The sequence below is a fragment of the Saccopteryx bilineata genome, chromosome 2 (assembly GCF_036850765.1).
Source record: "Saccopteryx bilineata isolate mSacBil1 chromosome 2, mSacBil1_pri_phased_curated, whole genome shotgun sequence".
In the NCBI taxonomy this organism is placed as follows: Eukaryota; Metazoa; Chordata; class Mammalia; order Chiroptera; family Emballonuridae; genus Saccopteryx; species Saccopteryx bilineata.
Window position 1 is genome coordinate 256,919,221 of NC_089491.1, and position 18,196 is coordinate 256,937,416.

Here is an 18,196-nt window from a genome sequence, read left to right on the forward strand (position 1 = left end):
TACAAGCCCAGCCTGTGGAGAAGGAAGGCAAGAGATTGGGCAGGCTCCGGCTGAGGGAACAGAGGACCCAGGGCCCCTGTCTCCGCTGCTTTGCTGTGAGTGCAGGACAGGACTATATTCCATTCTGACATGCACATAATGGTGGAGTGCTGCTTCCAGGGGCAGGGGCAGGGCTTCTGGAGCCAAAGCCTGCTACCCTTGGGGATGACTGGGGCTTGCCTGGGTACATCTGCATCTCGAGGCCATGGCAGGAATGCATGGCTGGAGAGCAGGCCCATCAGATAGGGGGAAATCCAGAAGCCTTGTTGATGTGGAATTTTCCCCATTCCAGAGTTGCCAGTAATGGCGGGGGCAGTGGGACTATGACGTGCCTGTCCAGCTACTTTGTCACTACCTACAGCTGGAGCTGAGCATCCTGGGCCATAGATAGGCATTAGTCCCCATCCTTAGCCCTCTGGGGTGAAGGAGGGAAGCCCAGGACTGGAAAAGGGTGCATCCTGGATGGGGTGCACTTGCATACTGTCGGCACTGCTCAGGCCTGCTGGGTGCCCTGGAGAGGTGGGGTCCGCTGAGACCTGCAAGTGGCTGACCAGCTGGAGATGGGTCTCCTGCCTGAGCTTCCCTCTGAAATTCTGGCACCAGCTCTTATTCCACTCATCTACATTTTGGAACCAAAAAGCCTGTCCCTAGCTTGCACTGACTCCGGAGCAGGGGACCAAACCTTTCATTGAATTATCAGGGCTCCAGAATCCCCAATAAAAGTTAATCAACTAGCCTAGCCTTCTTTTCCCCCGAGCTGGACTGCCCTCACCACCACCACGCCACCCTGTTTCCCAGGCACCCTCGAATCCCCTCAAGGGCTGGGAGCTCAGCCGAGCCTCAGGGTCCAGCAGCGGGACAATAGCCCCGTTGGCGCGTCCGAGACAAATGCGCCTTGTTGGGCTGCCGGCGGGGGCGCGATGCTGCCCCGGACGTGCTGAATGCGGCTTCTGTGCGTCCAGGGAGCGCGGAGAGGTCGGGAGGGGCCCGGGGTCCAGGGTGCCCATTGGCCGCGGTGCCTGGAGCTGGGCGAGGCTGACGGCCGCACCTGGCCAGAGCTGGCGCGGCAGCGCTGGAGGCGGGGCGGGAGCATGGGCCAAGCCCGGCGGAGCAGGGGGCTCCGGCGGGTACGCCCCGCCGCCGAGTAAGGGCCCGGGCGGCGCGGCCCGGGCCGAGCCATCAAGCCAAGCCCGAGGAGGACGGGCACAAGGTACGTCGTGGGGGCCCAGCACCCACTGCCAGCTGACACCTTGCCTCAGTCTATCCCCTTGCGTCCCGACCCACACCATCCCAACCTCCAAATTGGACCAGACTCTCAGACCTCAGTGGTATGGAAGTGCTACAGTACAGCTCCAGGGGTCGGGCGCTCCTTTCTGCTGATGGCGGGTGGATGGGCAGCTGGGACCAGGGAGGATCCAGGTTGGTTCTCACACTGCCCCAGGGTCCCCATTTCCAGAGTTTTCCCAGTCACTGGACGTGGGGTGGGAGGGGCTGGAGCTGGGCTGGAGCTGGAAGTTCATTAATGATTAATCTTGGACACAGCAGCCTGTGCTCTGGAGGAGGAGGGGCAGGAATCTCCCTCTTCCCACTAACCCTTCCCAGGAAGGTGGGCTATCAGAGCAAGGGCTAGGGGCCTGGGAAGGAGTGGATCCTCTTGGCTTGGGGAAGGCCCTATCTTGTATGGCAGAGGAAGCAAGGCCACCAAGGAGAGGCTATGGGAATGGGACAAATCCTGGGATCCAGGAGGGGTCCCCTAGGAAATCCATCAGTTCCCTTGTTTCCTGGACCAGTACCCAGGAAGGGGAATCAGCTTGGTAACAAGCCAGCACTTTGGAACAGCACAGAGCAAGACTGGTTCCCTTCCCAGCAGAGACCCTCTTCCCATCTGCCCAGAATAGGATAGGAGAGGTGATGGGTGCACATCTGGCTGTAGTAACCCACACCAGTGGGAGGGAGGGAGGGTGACAGGCCTGACACCTGATCACCTGGGTTGCCGAGGTGACAGGGGCCATGGAAATCCTCAGAAGGACAGTACAGTTGGGAGAATCTAACCTCTTCCTTTACCAAGGGGGTGACCTGAGGCCTAGAGAGGGTAGGGCTGTGGGCAGGCCTGGGCCAGAGCAGCCCCTATGCTGCTGCATGTACATTACCCTGCAAAGGACACATTGCTACTATCCCTGTTATCCTGAGGGGAAACTGAGGCTCAGGGAGATTCAGAGATTTGGCCAAGGTTACAAAGTTAAAGATGGCTGAAAATTATAGGAGTCTTCCCCCAGCCTGCATCTTAGGATCCAAGCTCTGCCCAAGACTTCTATGCCCCTTTGGGGTCTCATGGGCCTGCCTGGGCTGCCCCAAACCCCCAGCTCAGGATCCCACCCCCCTTGCCTCCGTAGCTCCCAGCTCTGCCTGACACTTGGGGGGTGAGCAGGCTGCTATGCTGGAAGCAGAGACAACAGAGCCCTGTTCCCAGCTGCCACCTCGGGCAGCTTTATTCCCTGCTTCTCTCTCAGACAGATCCCTGCCTGAAGGAACCTCCCTGTGGACAGAGAAGCCTGCCTGCCTTCTGCACGTGCACTTGTCCGATGGGCATGGGTCTGATGTTTGAGAGTTTGGATCCAATGCCCTTATACCACCCAGCAGGGGAAGAGTGTGTCCCCAATGGTCCTTTCCTCTCTCTGGGGGTCTAAGGTGCCACCCCGGTGAGAGAGGTGATTAACTGGAAGAATGATGCACAGATAGTGGAATTCCAGGCATGGCATCAGGCTCTTGAAGGGCTTCTTGCTTTACTTTGACTAGATGAGGAACATGGACAAGCCCTTTCAGAAGCCCTGTGCTACTTCAGATAGGAAGGACAGGACAGAGCAGAGGTGCCCATGGGGATTAGTAGATTGGGGGCTGGTGGAATTGCCAGGTGAGAAGTGATAGTTGGGAGGTGGTGGGGTCCCAGAGGATACCTTCTTTCCCTCCTGCTGGTTCCAAGGCAAAGATGAGGACACCCACCCCCGATCCCAGAGACGTCCTGACTTATCATGTGACCTTAGCTGGATCCTTTCCTATCCGTACCTCAGTTTCTGCAGACGTGAAATCTAGGGGTTAGGGAACTTGGGTCTGGAGCTTGGGAAGTATGGGTACTTGGATGGGGAGTGTGGCCTTCCAGGAGTCTGCACTGGCAGATCCTGCTTCTCCAGCCAGGAGCGCCTGGAAGGATCATGATAATAATCCGAGGTGAATGCAAAGGGCTGCGCATGTCTCCTCTCATGTGATCTTCACAGCCACCTCCTGAGAGGGTCACAGCATCTCCATTTTTTAGGAAACAGTCTCAGAGAGGGGAAGTCACTTGCTCAAGGCAGCCAAGCAGGGGAGTGGTGGAGCCAGGATGTATAGCTAGAGCATCTCAGCCACTCCGGAACCGGAGAGGCAGGTGGATGTCAGAGCATTATACATAGCAAGTGCTCAGCACATTTTAAAAACTTTTATATTGTTTCATGTTTTTATGCAAACAAGGGCATGACATTCCTTTAAAAAACATTTCAGTCATGCTAGAAGGTCCAGAGAATGATATGACTAGCTCCCACATACTTACCTCCAGGGTTCTCAGCAATTTTGGAGCTAATACAGAAGCGATTGACTTCTTAGTTAACCTGTGTTTTGCAATTAAAGCCACTTTGGGGTGACAAATCTGCCATCAGGAGCGGTGGTGACTTTGCCTAGACAAAGCAGTATAGTAGGAAGAGCTATGAGCTTACTCCTAGTTCTGACTAACATTTAGCCCCTCCTCAAGTTTCTGAGCCTCAGTTTTCCCAGCTGCTTCATGGGCTAGCAAGTGACACTGGGTCTATAGAGGTTGCAGATGGGGTTGCCATTTGAAAAGGTAGGCTAGATGGACCTGCAAGATCAAAAATAGTTTCCAAATCATCAAAAAACATTGGCTTCTTCTCAGTCAGGTCTGGTACCCTGGTCAAGGGGGCAGTAGGAGCAAGATGTCAGGGTTGACAGTTTGGATGTGGTCCTGGGAGCCAGAAAGTTGGGGTCCAGCTGAAGTGTCCCTTGGGCTGATCCTCCCCATCTTTACTCCAGCAACCCACTCCAGAGGGGCTCAGAGTGAGGAAGGTCCTTGCAAGTTCACTGCCTCAAGTGCTTCTGTTCTGATGGGGATCCAAACCTTCAACAGTGCAGCCCACACTTCCTACCTTCTGCTATGTCCCAGATTCTGCTGCCTCTTACTCATTTTAGAACACTGAAGTTCAGAGAGGGCAGCATGCCTGCCATGGTCACACAGCAAGGTGGGGTTCAAACTAGCCACTTTTCCCTCCTCCCACAGCCAGACTGTATATCTTAATTTTTTATTTTACTTTTTCCCTAAGTAATACAGACTCTTGATGAAACAAAATTATATGTGTTTATCTGTGTACACATATATGTTTATATATATATTTTTCCACTTCATCATATATTGTGGACATTATTTTAATGAATATATAACAGACCATGACACGTGAACGTCACTTAATATTTTTAACTATCTTCTACTATCCCCTTTGCTAAATACTGCAAGGAACATCTTTGTGCTCCATCTCAGATCTTTTGCTAAATTATCTTCTGTGTGTGTGTGTGTAACACAGAAAGAGACAGAAAGAGGGAGAGACAGGGACAGACAGATAGGGAGGGCAAGAGATGAGAAGCATCAATTCTTTGTTGCGGCACCTTAGTTGTTCATTGATTGCTTTCTCATATGTGCCTTGACCAGGGGGGCTACAGAAGACCAAGTGGCCCCTTGCTCAAGCCAGAGACCTTGGGCTCAAGCTGGTGAGCCTTGCTCAAACGAGATGAGCCCATGCTCAAGCCGGCAACCTCAAGGGTTCAAATTTGGGTCCTCCTTGTCCCAATCCTACGCTCTCTCCACTGCACCACCGCCTGGTCAGACTAAATTATCTTCTTTGAACAAATTCCCACAGGTGGAATTGCTGGGTCTGAGGATGGGCATGTTTAGAACTATAATAGTTGCTGTAAAATATGCACTCTGAGCACTGTAAGAAGAGTCTTATTGCTCAACTCCTTTTTTAAAAAATATTCCATTGATTTGAGAGACAGAAGGAGAAAAAGGGAGAGAGAAAGTGTGTGTGTGAGAGTGAGAGAAGCATCAACTCATTGCTCCACTTAGTTGTTCCCTTTAGTTGTGCACTCATTGGTTGCGTCTCTTATGTGCCCTGACCAGGGATTGAACCTGTGACCTCAATACGCTCTATTTAATAAGCCACCCGGCCAGGGAATTATTGCTCTACTTTTAAAGTCTTCTCCAGTGTCCCTATGTGATTATCTCCAGCTACAGAAAACAGCCCTAGGACTCTCCCCCCACCACTTTCTCTGCCAGGGCCCTGTTCTTATGTGCACACTGAGCCAACAGCACGGATGCCTGACAGGGAATGACTCATGGGGACAGTGGTTCCACAGAATTTTCTGCAGCCAATGGCTTTGGAGGCTCTTCATCTTTAACTTCTAGGGAGGATCTTCCCCTCCTGTCCCCCTAAGTGCAGGTTCTACTCCTTCCTTAGCCTTTCCCTGTGCTCCTCTAGCCTCAGTTCCCACCTCTGTGCCCATGGTCCTTAATCTCTGTCCCCTGAAATCTTCCTCTTGTGCCGCATGCAGGGGATCCTACTGCTCTTGCATGTTCTACACAAGTATCTCACATATCATCCAGACTCAATGTGTCCTTAAACTGAAACTGACATTGCTGATTCAACCCCATACTAAACCTGCCCCTTTCTTAGTCTCCCCTACTCAGGGACTAGCTCCACCTCCAGCCAGTGACCCCAGCAGGGATTCTTCACTCCCATCCTCCACATCCTATCGCCTACTAAACGCTGCCCATGCTATGGTTCCAGTCCATTCCCAGCCTTCTCGTTGGCCCAGGTCATCTCACACCTGGACTGCCAGAACAGCCATTGTCGAGGCCTGCCTGCTTCTCCCACTCCTCTATTTCTACAGCTAATTTTCTATCTAGCAGCCGGATGGGAATCCCATCTCCTCACTCCTCTGCTGAACACCCCCCGCCCCTAGAGCCCCACATTGCCCACAGGACCCAGGCCAGATTCCTTGGCATGCTTCCTGAGTCCCTGCTTGTCCTCCCTGCCCCTTTCTCCTTTCTGGCTGTGTCTCTAATCTTCCCTTCCTGCCCCACAACCTCTGACATGCATGCATACTAGACACTCCAACCAGGCTAAGCATTCATTAGGTTCTCAACTGCCCTGGTCCCTTTGCATGTGCTTTTTTCTCCCTGCCTGGGTCATTCTAGGTACATAGTTCATGCCAGCTGCTGTAACAGACAAATCCCAAGTTTGAAAGGCTTAACACAATGAAATCCAATCCTGTATTTGGTGAGCAGTGATGCAGAGACCCAGGCTCCTCCCATCTCATATCCTTTCCCACTTTCAGATCCTTAGACACCATCCCCATTCATCCAGCAGAGAGAAAAGACCACAGAGGTCTGCCCACTTAACTTCAATAGCTGTCTTTATGCTCACAATCAGAGATGGGCCAATCAGAATTCAGTGACCTGAAGATACCGAATTGGAAGGGGAGATGGGAAATGTAGTTTAGCCATGTACCAAGGGAGAAAAAGGAACTGATTGCCTTTTTGGAAAACATACAGCGGCATCTGCCACCAGGGCCTCCTATCCCAGGAAGCCTGCTTGACCATGTCCCTCCCTCCTTCCAGGTTAAATGAGGTGTTTAGTTTGTGCTACCACAAGCCCTGCCAATGTGTCCTCCATCACAGCACCTGCAGTTATCTGCTTCTCTCTCTGATTCTCTGAGCTCCGTGCACCTGGCATCATGAACCCCAATGCTGGGCACAGTGCAGGTGCTCAGTAAATACCTATGGAACACATCAATTTAAATTTTATTGTGGTCACAAAACTATATTCACAATCTATTGATATGAGGTTTTTAACCCCTTGTGACACTGGGCTTGTCACCCCCCCCCTCACTCCACCTTGAGCCTCAGCTCCCTCCTCTATAAAGTTGGGGTGATAACAGAAACTTCTGGAGAGGATTATGAGGGTGCATGATGCAGGGGAATTTCTGAGCATGGGACTGGACTCTGTTTGGTCCACAATCCATGGTTATAAACCGTCATCCTGGCTATTTGATGCCAGCTCTGCCCAGGCTCACCCCATACATTTATCTTCAAGCTCACTAAGCCTAGAAAAGATAAAACAACTCTACCCCATACCTGGACTCAATCCAGCGCTTAGATCAGGACTGTGGGCCTATCCTTGTGGCTGTGTAAGCTCTGGAATTTCATGGGTGCTTGGGGAAAGGGGGTTGCTGCTCCCAGGCTGGGCGGGACTTTGAGGGAAAGAGTGATCATAGAGAAGTGTCAGATGCCTGCTGGGAGGGACTGGCAGTGGCTCAACCTATTAAAGTGCTCAGTGTGGGATAATGATTATTATTAATTGATGCTGACACTTGGGTACCTAGAGCCCTGTGCCTGAGCTGTAGTGGGGGCTGTGGCATCAGTGCTGAAGGAAGGATGCAAGGGAGCTTTTCTGAGCACCCATTGTCTGTGGGCAAAGCTGAGAGAACAGACCTAAACCCAGCTTACAGTAGGATGTGAGAGATTCCAGTGCCTGGGCTGAGCCCATGGGCCCCTTGGGTCTAGGGCTAGATCCCCTAAAACTGCCTCTTCCTTTTAAGATACTGGGAGGATCAGTAGCATCTCTGATTGGCCGGAATCTCTCAAGGTTAGTCCAAGCTGTGTGCCACCATCCCTCACACAGGGGTGGAGGCAGGACAGGCAGGATTCTGTACTGTTCCTTTTTGATGAAGAATTTGGAGCTCAGAGAGGTGAAGTCTCATCAGACCCATCCTCCCAGCCCCAGTCAGGTAGGAAGCCTTCTGGGATGACTTGCTCACTCTCTGGGCTCCCCCAGACTTTAGACAAACCTTTGTCTCTGGTCAAGTCTCAGCATCTTTGAGCCCCGGAGTTTGGCAAGTCCGCATTTGGACTCAGTCTGTCTGTCTGCCCTCTGCTAACTGTGTGACCTTGGACAGGTGAGTTCACCAATCTGAGAATTGGTTTCTTTACCTGTGGAGTGGGGTAACGGTGGTGCTCGATGCACAAGGCAATGTTAAATGAGATGTGATTCTGGGAGCAATTAGCCTCCGCGCCACGGTTGTCTCCTTGTCCCTCCTGTGGCCTTCGAGCCTGTCCTAGGCTCTCTGCAGGGCTTTGCGGCTACTTGTGTCCTTGGCCCAAGGACACCAGGGACCTTGCTGAGCCCTTGGATGAAGGAGCTGCCCAGCTGCTGAGGTCTAGAGAGGGTCAGCGACCACCCACGGGGCAGAAGGTACATCTGCAGGGTACAGGGACATGCCACCTGCTATCCCCAGGGAGGGAACTCATGAATATTCACACCCCTGGAGCGGGAGGGAGCCAGCCAGCATACTACTGGGTGTCATTGGAGCGTTCCCGTTTCCCAGTGACCGCAGAGACAGCCTGGGAGTTAGACGTGGCTCAGGCAGGGAGAGGAAAGGGGTAGCCAGTCAAGGCTCAAGGTAAGTGTGTCTTCTTCTGTCCCCACACAGAGGCATCTGAGAGAGCAGGACACCCTGGGACCACGGGCTGCCTGGTAGTGATGCTCCAGGCCAGGAGGTTTACCATCCTGGGTTTAATTTCCTGTGTACATGCTGTGGGCATAAATTCTATTTCTCCTTTGTTCCCTGGTGGGTGTTAGTCCAGCCAAACTGGAGGATTGCTGGGCCTGGCCTAGAGCCAGCCATTGGCACAGATGGAAGACAGTGTGGCTGGAATAACCCAAAAGGGCAAGAATAGATGGGACGGGCTAGGAAAGGGAAACTGTCTGCTCCGAGTGCCTGGGACTGTCACCACTGTAGGCAGACGAAGAAGGAAACCCAGGTTCAAGTCCCGTCTCTGCTGCTGTGCTAGGTGACCTTGAGGGTGGCCCTGCCCTCTCTGAGCCTCAGCCTTCCTGCTGTGCTGTCTTCCAGACTGGAGTCTGTGACGCTAATGTCACACTGAGATTGTCCTCAGTATCCCATGACCTTAGACCTGGGGCTGTCAGTTGTCTGCAGTCTCCATCCTGGGCAAGTGGGCATATGCTTCAAAGGGGTCATGACTGGGACCCTGGGAAGGTGATAATAACAATGGTGGCAGCCTTTGTTCAGAGTGCATCTTGAGGTATGCAGAGGATTTGCACACTACCCTGTGATGAAGGGAGAGTTGGTATTATACTTTTGTGGAGAAATTAAGGCCCAGAGAGAGGCACAGACTTGCCTAGGATCTAGCAAGGAAATAGCAGAGCTGGGATTCAAACCCAGGACCCTGACCTCAAAGTGCTGACACTATCTGACTTTCACATGGGGCATTCACATATATTATCAGCCTTGGCCACGTTCTGCCCTGAGGGTCATGAGGGCTCATTTAACAAACATTCACCAGGTGCCAGGCTCAGAGAGCTGGGGCTGAATCACCATCAGGCTTGGCTGCAGCTAGGTACGGTGTGTGTGTGTGGGGTTCCTCCTTTAACACACCCGGACCCATAAACCAGGACTGGGCCCTGGTCAATAGTGATAATAATAAATAATATGTATTGATCTCCGCCTGTGTACATGCATTCTCTCATTGAAATCGTAAAGCCTCATAACTATTTTCCCTCCAGCCAGGCTCCTGGCTGCCAGCCAGCCCATCTCTGGACCTTAAGCCACCCAAGGGCTCTGCCTGTGCTCAGTAAGGGTGCTGTCTGCTCTGATCTTGCAATTGTGTGTCCATTGTACTCAGGAGACTGAGGCTTGAAAAAGGTGAGCTTTGTGCCCAAGTTTCCAGAGGCCAGGCAGGAAGGGAACCACCAGCCTTGGATGCCTCAGGCTGCTGAGATAGGAGGGACCAGCCACCAGGGCCCTCTCTGCTACCTCACCCAGAGGCAGATTAAGGTCAGTTGAGGCCCCAGACGCAGATGAAAATATTGGGCCCCTTAAAAAAAAGAGAGAGCCTGACCAGGTGGTGGCGCAGTGGATAGAGCGTCGGACTGGGATGCGGAAGGACCCCGAGGTCGCCAGCTTAAGCGCAGGCTCATCTGGCTTGAGCAAAGAGCTCACCAGCTTGGACCCAAGGTCGCTGGCTCCAGCAGGGGGTTACTCGGTCTGCTGAAGGCCCGCGGTCAAGGCACATGTGAGAAAGCAATCAATGAACAACTAAGAAGTCGCAATGCACAACGAGAAACTGATGATTGATGCTTCTCATCTCTCTCCGTTCCTGTCTTGTCTGTCTCTGTCGTGTCTATCTCTGCCTCTGTAAAAAAAATAAAAATAAAATATATATATATATAGACTTTAAAAAAAAGAGAGACAGAGAAAATAAAAATACATATTAACCATATTTTTAAATAAATAAAAACATTATGTACTATTAATGTTAAAATTGCACATATGAAACCAAACTTAGTGTCATTAGAAAAAAATTGGGGTTTTGCAGGGCCCTTCAGAAGTCAGGGCCCAGGGCACGTGCCCGGTGTACCCACTGATAAATCCGTCTTTGACCTCACCCCTCATCCTGACTCCCCTGGCCCAGCCCACACAAGCCAGACCCTGCTGCACTGCTGACACAGGTCCACAGACATGCCTCGGCCTTCTGTGATGGAACTTCCAGATGCACACACCCTTCTTCCTGCAGGCTTGTGTCTGGGCCTGGGATATACCAGGCAGAGGCTGCTGTGGGCAAAGCTGGAAGGTGCACATTAAGGGCTAGTAAGCCTGGGTTTGAATTCCAGCCCTGAACCCTGCCTTGCTGAGTGACCTTGCTCAAGTCACATCACCTCCCAGAGACTCAGTTTCCCCATCTGCAAAAAGGGGTGATAATGGGGTCTGCCGCACAGGATAACTGAGAGGAGTCAGTGAACACTCTGGAGAATCCCCTGCCCAGCACCTGGTTCATACTAGGGGTCAGAAGTAAAAACAGAAGGTGGGATGGACCCCAGGCCTAACACCTGGCAGGGCCCAGCATAGTTTGAGGAAGCCCAGTGGGAGAATGAATGAATGGATGAATGAAGCAGTGGTGGGGGTTGGGGAACATCCTGGGCGGGGCCAAGCAGAGCCTGATTGATGGCTCTGGGAGGCTGGTCTGCCCCCTGCTGCCTGATCTTCACTCCAGAGCTTCTACCATTAGCTTCTCAGACTTACAGCAAGTACCTTGGTGAGGCTGCTCGGGTAAGGGTGGGCCCTGTGGATTTTCTGAGGGCAGAAATCCTAACTCTTCCCCATTTTAAATTCAGAGAAATTGAGGTTCCATTCAGGGTTTGGGCCCAAGTCTGAGGCTCTGTCCTGCCCCAGGGCTGTACCGTTTTCCTCTGAAACTCCAGTGAACAGGAGGCCCATGGGGGCCCTTGAGGCATGGTGCAGCTTTGTGTTTGTGGGAGGAGGGGGTCACAGGGACTAGCAGTCACTCCTTCTTCAGGGGGCACACCCTGAGGGTGACAAAGACAGGCCCAGAGCAGGCCTCAGAGGGGCATAGGTAACACTCTTTGAGCAATAACTACGCATTAGTCACTTTGCCTGCACCATCTCAGGAAGAGTCAGTGAGAGGGGCGACCAGATCCACATTTTACGGATGAAATCTGAGGGTCCAAAGGGTTCCTGTGGTTGAAACACAGGACCTAGGCTTCCAGAGCCTGAGGCTGGCATCTCTCCTTCCTGGGGCTCCTCTGTGACCAGATCATCCTAGCTGGCTGACCCTACCTCACAAGCTTTCTGATCTATTATTTAAATATATGAAATAGATATTATTGCCTTTTTCTGATTAAAAAGGTCGTACATGTTCCTTTAAAAATGCAACCATTGCAGAAATGCAAAATATAGAAAAATATTTCCTCATGAACCCCTCCCCCAGCTTTGAAGAGAGGACCACTGTTAAAATTTAAAATACTGCCTTCAGTTGTTTCTTTGCCTACATGTATATTTACTTACATACATATGTGAATTTGTGGTGTAGTGTTCTGGAACTTTCGTTTCTCACATTAATAATAGATTATTGTGTGTTTTTTTTAGTTAGTTCCTTTAGCTCTGCCTTATCTTTTTTTTTTTAATTTTTTTAAATTCATTTTAGAGAGGAGAGGGAGAGACAGAGAGAGAGAGAAGTGGGGAGGAGCTGGAAGCATCAACTCCCATATGTGCCTTGACCAGGCAAGCCCAGGGTTTTGTGGAACCGGCAACCTCAGCATTTCCAGGTCGACGCTTTATCCACTGCGCCACCACAGGTCAGGCTTGCCTTATCTTTTTTTAATTTTTTTTTAAATTTTTCTGAAGTTGGAAATGGGGAGGCAGTCAGACAGACTCCTCCCGCATGCGCCTGACAGGGATCCACCCGGCATGCCCACCAGGGGGCGATGCTCTGCCCATCTTGGGGCGGCGCTCTGCCGCAATCAGAGCCATTCTAGCGCCTGAGGCAGAGGCCACAGAGCCATCCTGGGACTCCTGCACGCCAGGCTGATGCTCTACCACTGAGCCAACCGGCCAGGGCCTGCCTTATCTTTTTAAGTGGATACAAATGACTCCATTTGGGGCCCTGGCCGGTTGGCTCAGCGGTAGAGCGTCGGCCTGGCGTGCGGGGGACCCGGGCTTGATTCCCGGCCAGGGCACATAGGAGAAGCGCCCATTTGCTTCTCTACCCCCTCCCTCCTTCCTCTCTGTCCCTCTCTTCCCCTCCCGCAGCCAAGGCTCCATTGGAACAAGGATGGCCCGGGCGCTGGGGATGGCTCCTTGGCCCCTGCCCCAGGCGCTAGAGTGGCTCTGGTCGCGGCAGAGCGACACCCCAGAGGGGCAGAGCATCCATCCCTGGTGGGCAGAGCGGCGCCCCTGGTGGGCGTGCCGGGTGGATCCCGGTCAGGCGCATGCGGGAGTCTGTCTGACTGTCTTTCCCCGTTTCCAGCTTCAGAAAAGAAAAAGAAAAAACAAAAAACAAAAAAAAACAAATGACTCCATTTGGAAATGGGTTGTAGTTCATGTAATGGTCCCTACTGATGGACTCTAAGGTTGTTTCTAATTTTTTTGTTTTTCTGACCAAGGTGCCACGAACACCCCTGCATGTGTGATTTTTTTTTCCTTCTATTTTTCCAAAGCTGGAAACGGGGAGGCAGTCAGACAGATTCCTGCATGCGCCCGACCGGGATCCACCCGGCATGCCCACCAGGGGGCGATGCTCTGCCCCTCCAGGGCGTCGCTCTGTCGCATCCAGAGCCATTCTAGTGCCTGAGGCAGAGGCCACAGAGCCATCCTCAGTGCCCGGGCCATCTTTGCTCCAATGGAGCCTTGCTGCAGGAGGGGAAGAGAGAGACAGAGAGGAAGGAGAGGGGGAGGGGTGGAGAAGCAGATGGGCGCTTCTCCTGTGTGCCCTGGCCGGGAATCAAACCCGGGATTCCCCCGCACGCCAGACCGATGCTCTACCGCTGAGCCAACCGGCCAGGGCCACATGTGTGATTTTGCCCAAGCCTTTCCATAAAATAGTTGGAATTCAGAGAGCTTGTAGTTTCCTCCTTTGATGGAACCGCCCTCCAGAAACTCTCCCACATTCTGTCCACCTTGCCCACCTGAGTGAACAGGGATACTTCATTGTCATGAGGGAGGCCAAATTCCCTCTTGGATAGTTTCTTCCTCTGCAGATTGCTTTTTTTTTTTTTTTCAGAGACAGAGAGAGAGTCAGAGAGAGGGATAGCAGGGACAGACAGACAGGAATAGAGAGAGATGAGAAACATCAATCATCAGTTTTTCATTGCAACACCTTAGTTGTTCATTGATTGCTTTTTCATATGTGCCTTGACCGTGGGCCTTCAGCAGACTGAGTAACCCCTTGCTCAAGCTAGCGACCCTGGGTCCAAGCTGGTGAGCTTTGTTCAAACCAGATGAGCCCGCGCTCAAGCTGGTGACCTTGGGGTCTTGAACCTGGATCCTCTGCATCCCAGTCCGATGCTCTATCCACTGCGTCACCACCTGGTCAGGCTCTGCCGATTGCTTCTTTATGTCCTTTCCTGTGTGCAGAAATTTCTAGATGATGAGCAGAGGACTCAGGGACTGTTGTGGCTGGTCGGGTGGGCCAGGACTGTCCCATCTCTGGGAATGGTTTGTGGGGCCCTTGTGTAACTTTTCCAGGAGGAAGTATGTAGGGTTCTCCTTCAGGCAAGTTATTTCACCTCTGCCCCCAGAGATAGTGGTTGCGTGCCAATGCGTATAGTTATAGGGCAGCACACATGACCTCTTGTGGCCTCAGGGGCCCCGGGCCCGAGGCACATGAGCCAGAACAGGAGTGGAAAGTTTTGTGCCTTGGCCTTGTAGCTAAAGGGTGGCGGGAAAGCCCCCTGAGCCTCAGCTCTCTCCTGGGCCCATTACAACCCCTGCTAAACAGGGTGCCACCTCTCCTCAAAACCAAACAAAAAACCAGGACACACACATCTGATTTTTAGTTAAACATTGAATACTTTTTAGTATAAGTATGTCCCATGCAATATTTGGAACATATTTATACTAAAAACAATTTTGTTGTTTATCTGAAATTCAAATTTACCTGGGCCACCCTGCCTGCTGGCAATTGGAAAGGGGGTGGGTGTGTGTGGGTAGAGGCCTGCCTGGCTATTTGACCTGAGCCCTCTCCTTCCTCACTCTGAACCTTAGATTTTCCATCTGTCTTCCCTTGGCCTTTCACTGGGTAGCTGAGGAGGGTGGCACAAGGGAAAGATGGGCCTGGCTGGGCTTTTGAAAGGTGAGGAATTCATGGCCTGTAGACAGCCCTGACCTCAGAGCTGGACACGCAATGGCACAGGGTCTTCTTTTCCTTTGATTTAATTATGAAGCGAAAAAAGTGTAAGAAATAAACTAATGAATACCCATGTACCCACCCCCACCACTCACCAAAAAATTAAAACTAAACTAGGCAGTAGAAACTTCTCCCTGCCCCACTCTCCAAATTCTGTGTTGGCTTTGCCAACTGTCTGTCTGCAGCCCTGTCATTGTGTCTCTCCTGTGTCTGTCTCTCTGTCTGGACCTTGCTGGGGGGCCACAGAGCTGGTGAAGACAGGGCCCTGTATCAAAGGCTGCCCCTCAACCTCGCTAGGCCTGGGGCAATGTTTGACCTGAGCACTCCCTGGGGCTGGCCTCCTGATGCGTGCCCTGCTTTGTGCCCCCTGCAGGTGTCTGAGATGCCGCTGCCTCAGAAGAAGCGCTGGGAGTCCATGGCCAAGGGGCTGGTGCTGGGAGCACTCTTCACCAGCTTTCTGCTGCTGCTGTACTCATACGCAGTACCCCCCCTGCACGCTGGCCTGCCCTCTACGTGAGTGGTCCTCCTGAGTGACCAAGGGGTGGGGGGTGGGAGCTAGGGGGCACCCTGTACCATGCCATGCTGGGCAGAAATTCCACTGAGGGCAGAATTCATTCTGTAACGCTGGGCCTCAGTGTCCGCATCTGTGAAGTGGGTATAAGAACAGAGAATGCCTTATGCAGCATGAGTGTCAGATAACACCGTCTGTGTATAGGACTTGGATTATCATCATCTGAGCTTTCAGCAGGGCTGGGAGGTGGGAGTGACTTGTCCAAGAGCACTCAGCTGGCACAGGGCCTGGATTCAAATTGAGGTCTGTTTGCCTCCAAGCCTGGCTCCTAACCATGAGGCTCTCCCACCTCTCCTTGGGGCTGCTCTGCCCAAGCCTGGCACAGCCCATGCCCTTAGTTGGGTGGTATTAAGTTGAACAGGAGGAAATTACTGATAATTGATTATTTTTGGTAAAAACAAAACAAAACAATTAACCATTGTTGGCCTACAATATTTCATGTGGTTCAACCTAATGCCAATTTATGAAAATGTGCGAGGAAGCAGAGGCCACAAATGAGACTAGAAGCAGCATGCTCTGTTCATCTCACTTTGACGGTACACCAACACCATGAATAGAGTCTGTCATTTTCCCCATTTCATAGATGAGGAACATGAGGCCGGAGAGGCCAAACCACTGACCCAGCCATTGCAGCCTGGATTAAAGCCTGTCTGGTCCCCATCCTAGCTCCCCTGCCACTACCATCCCCCAACAATTCTGCTGTTTAACACCAGGGCCTAGGGGGTTCTGACACCTGGGGACCCAGCAGCCCCTGAGGATCTCCCCACCACTCTGTGCCCAACAGGACCCCAGAGGGCACAGCATCCTGCTCCCCAGCCCCGAGTGAGCCAGAGATGGTGACTCCTGCCAACGGCTCGTCAGGAGGAGGGTGCCAGCCACGGCATGACATCGTGTTCATGAAGACACACAAGACGGCCAGTAGCACACTGCTCAACATCCTGTTCCGCTTTGGCCAGAAGCACAGGCTCAAGTTCGCCTTCCCCAATGGCCGCAACGACTTCCACTACCCGACCTTCTTTGCCCGCAATCTGGTGCAGGACTACCGGCCGGGGGCCTGCTTTAACATCATCTGCAACCACATGCGCTTCCACTATGACGAGGTCCGGGGCATCGTGCCACCCAACGCCACCTTCATCACTGTGCTCCGAGACCCCGCCCACCTCTTCGAGTCCTCCTTCCACTACTTTGGCTCGGTGGTGCCCTTTACCTGGAAGCTCTCAGGCCAGGACAAGCTGGCCGAGTTCCTGCAGGACCCCGACCGCTACTACGACCCCAACGGCTACAACGCCCACTACCTCCGCAACCTGCTCTTCTTTGACCTGGGCTATGACAGCGGCCTGGACCCCGGCAGCCCGCAGGTGCAGGAGCACATCCTAGAGGTGGAGCGCCGCTTCCACCTGGTGCTCCTGCAGGAGTACTTCGACGAGTCCCTGGTGCTGCTCAAGGACTTGCTGTGCTGGGAGCTGGAGGATGTGCTCTACTTCAAGCTCAACGCCCGCCGCTCCTCGGCTGTGCCCCGTCTGTCAGGCGAGCTGTACCAGCGTGCCACTGCCTGGAATGTGCTGGATGCCCGCCTCTACCGCCATTTCAATGCCAGCTTCTGGCACAAAGTGGAAGCATTCGGGCGGGAGCGCATGGCCCGCGAGGTGGCCGCCCTGCGACGTGCCAACGAGCGCATGCGGCGCATCTGCATCGATGGGGGCCACGCCGTGGATGCTGCTGCCATCCAGGACTCGGCCATGCAGCCCTGGCAGCCGCTGGGCACCAAGTCCATCCTGGGCTACAACCTCAAGAAGAGCATCGGGCAGCGACACGCGCAGCTCTGTCGCCGCATGCTCACGCCCGAGATCCAGTACCTGATGGACCTCGGAGTCAACCTGTGGGTCACCAAGCTCTGGAAGTTCATTCGAGACTTTCTGCAGTGGTGACTTGCTGCCCGCCCAGTGGCCCCCACCTCCCGCCTGCTCCCTCTGTGAGGAGGGGCCGGGCAGGGGCCTGCTGGCTTTCCCCACCCCCTCCTGGTGCCACCTCGGTCCCTGGGGTAAGGTGGGGCTGCTGTGGGGATACAGCCAGGTCTGGGCCCATGGCATACAGAGAGTGCCTGAGATCAGCATTTGATTCATTACTCCGTTTTTTTAAAGTAAATCCCCTTTCCTGTTCTACTTCCTGCCTCCCCTTAAAGGGGAGACCTCAGAAGTAAAGGCATTTGATGTTGTGTTTTTGTTAATCAGCCTCAGTAGTGGTGACTGGCGGGGTCCAGGTTGGGGGAGGTGATCAGTGGGGACTGGGGACCCAAGAGAGCATGGTGGGAGCCTGTGTGAATGTATCTATGGGACAGAACCCCGTGGTGTGGCAAGAACTTGGTGTGCACAAAAATTTGGTATGTTATATGCTGAAGCCCTGTATGTTTGAAGGATTACCACAAGCTACAAAGACCCGGAAGATTGTGTGTGTGTGTGTGTGTGTGTGTGTGTGTTCATCCAAGGGATGATCTTACTCCAACTGAACACTGGTTATGTGCCCAGCACTGGACTAAGCACTTTGTGTGTGTGTGTGTGTGTGTGTTCATCCAAGGGATGATCTTACTCCAACTGAACACTGGTTATGTGCCCAGCACTGGACTAAGCACTGTGTGAGCATTATATTAATTCATCTTCATCAAAACTCATAGAGACTGTTATTATCTCATGCTAGAGATGAGGAAGGAAGCTCAGAGGGAAAGGCACTTGGCCAAGATCACATAGCAAGTAAGTAGTAGGACTGGAGCA

The 18,196-nt window shown here is 52.7% G+C and overlaps 1 protein-coding gene across 3 annotated transcripts; it reads left to right on the plus strand.

Moving 5' to 3' along the window:
• The first annotated feature begins 1,072 nt into the window (after positions 1–1,072).
• On the plus strand, positions 1,073–17,633 carry GAL3ST1 (galactose-3-O-sulfotransferase 1). 3 transcript variants are annotated; one of them, XM_066255030.1, is made up of 4 exons: positions 8,539–8,595; positions 9,720–9,858; positions 15,231–15,370; positions 16,213–17,633. In XM_066255030.1, the coding sequence occupies exons 3-4, from the start codon at positions 15,240–15,242 to the stop codon at positions 17,354–17,356; spliced, it is 1,275 nt and encodes a 424-aa protein (XP_066111127.1). In that variant the 5' UTR covers positions 8,539–8,595; positions 9,720–9,858; positions 15,231–15,239; the 3' UTR covers positions 17,357–17,633. The 3 variants fall into 3 exon arrangements, with proteins under 3 accessions (XP_066111126.1, XP_066111124.1, XP_066111127.1); XM_066255029.1 differs by lacking the exons at positions 8,539–8,595; positions 9,720–9,858 and adding an exon at positions 1,073–1,249; XM_066255027.1 differs by lacking the exon at positions 9,720–9,858 and having other exon boundaries at positions 8,522–8,595.
• Positions 17,634–18,196: the final 563 nt, after the last annotated feature.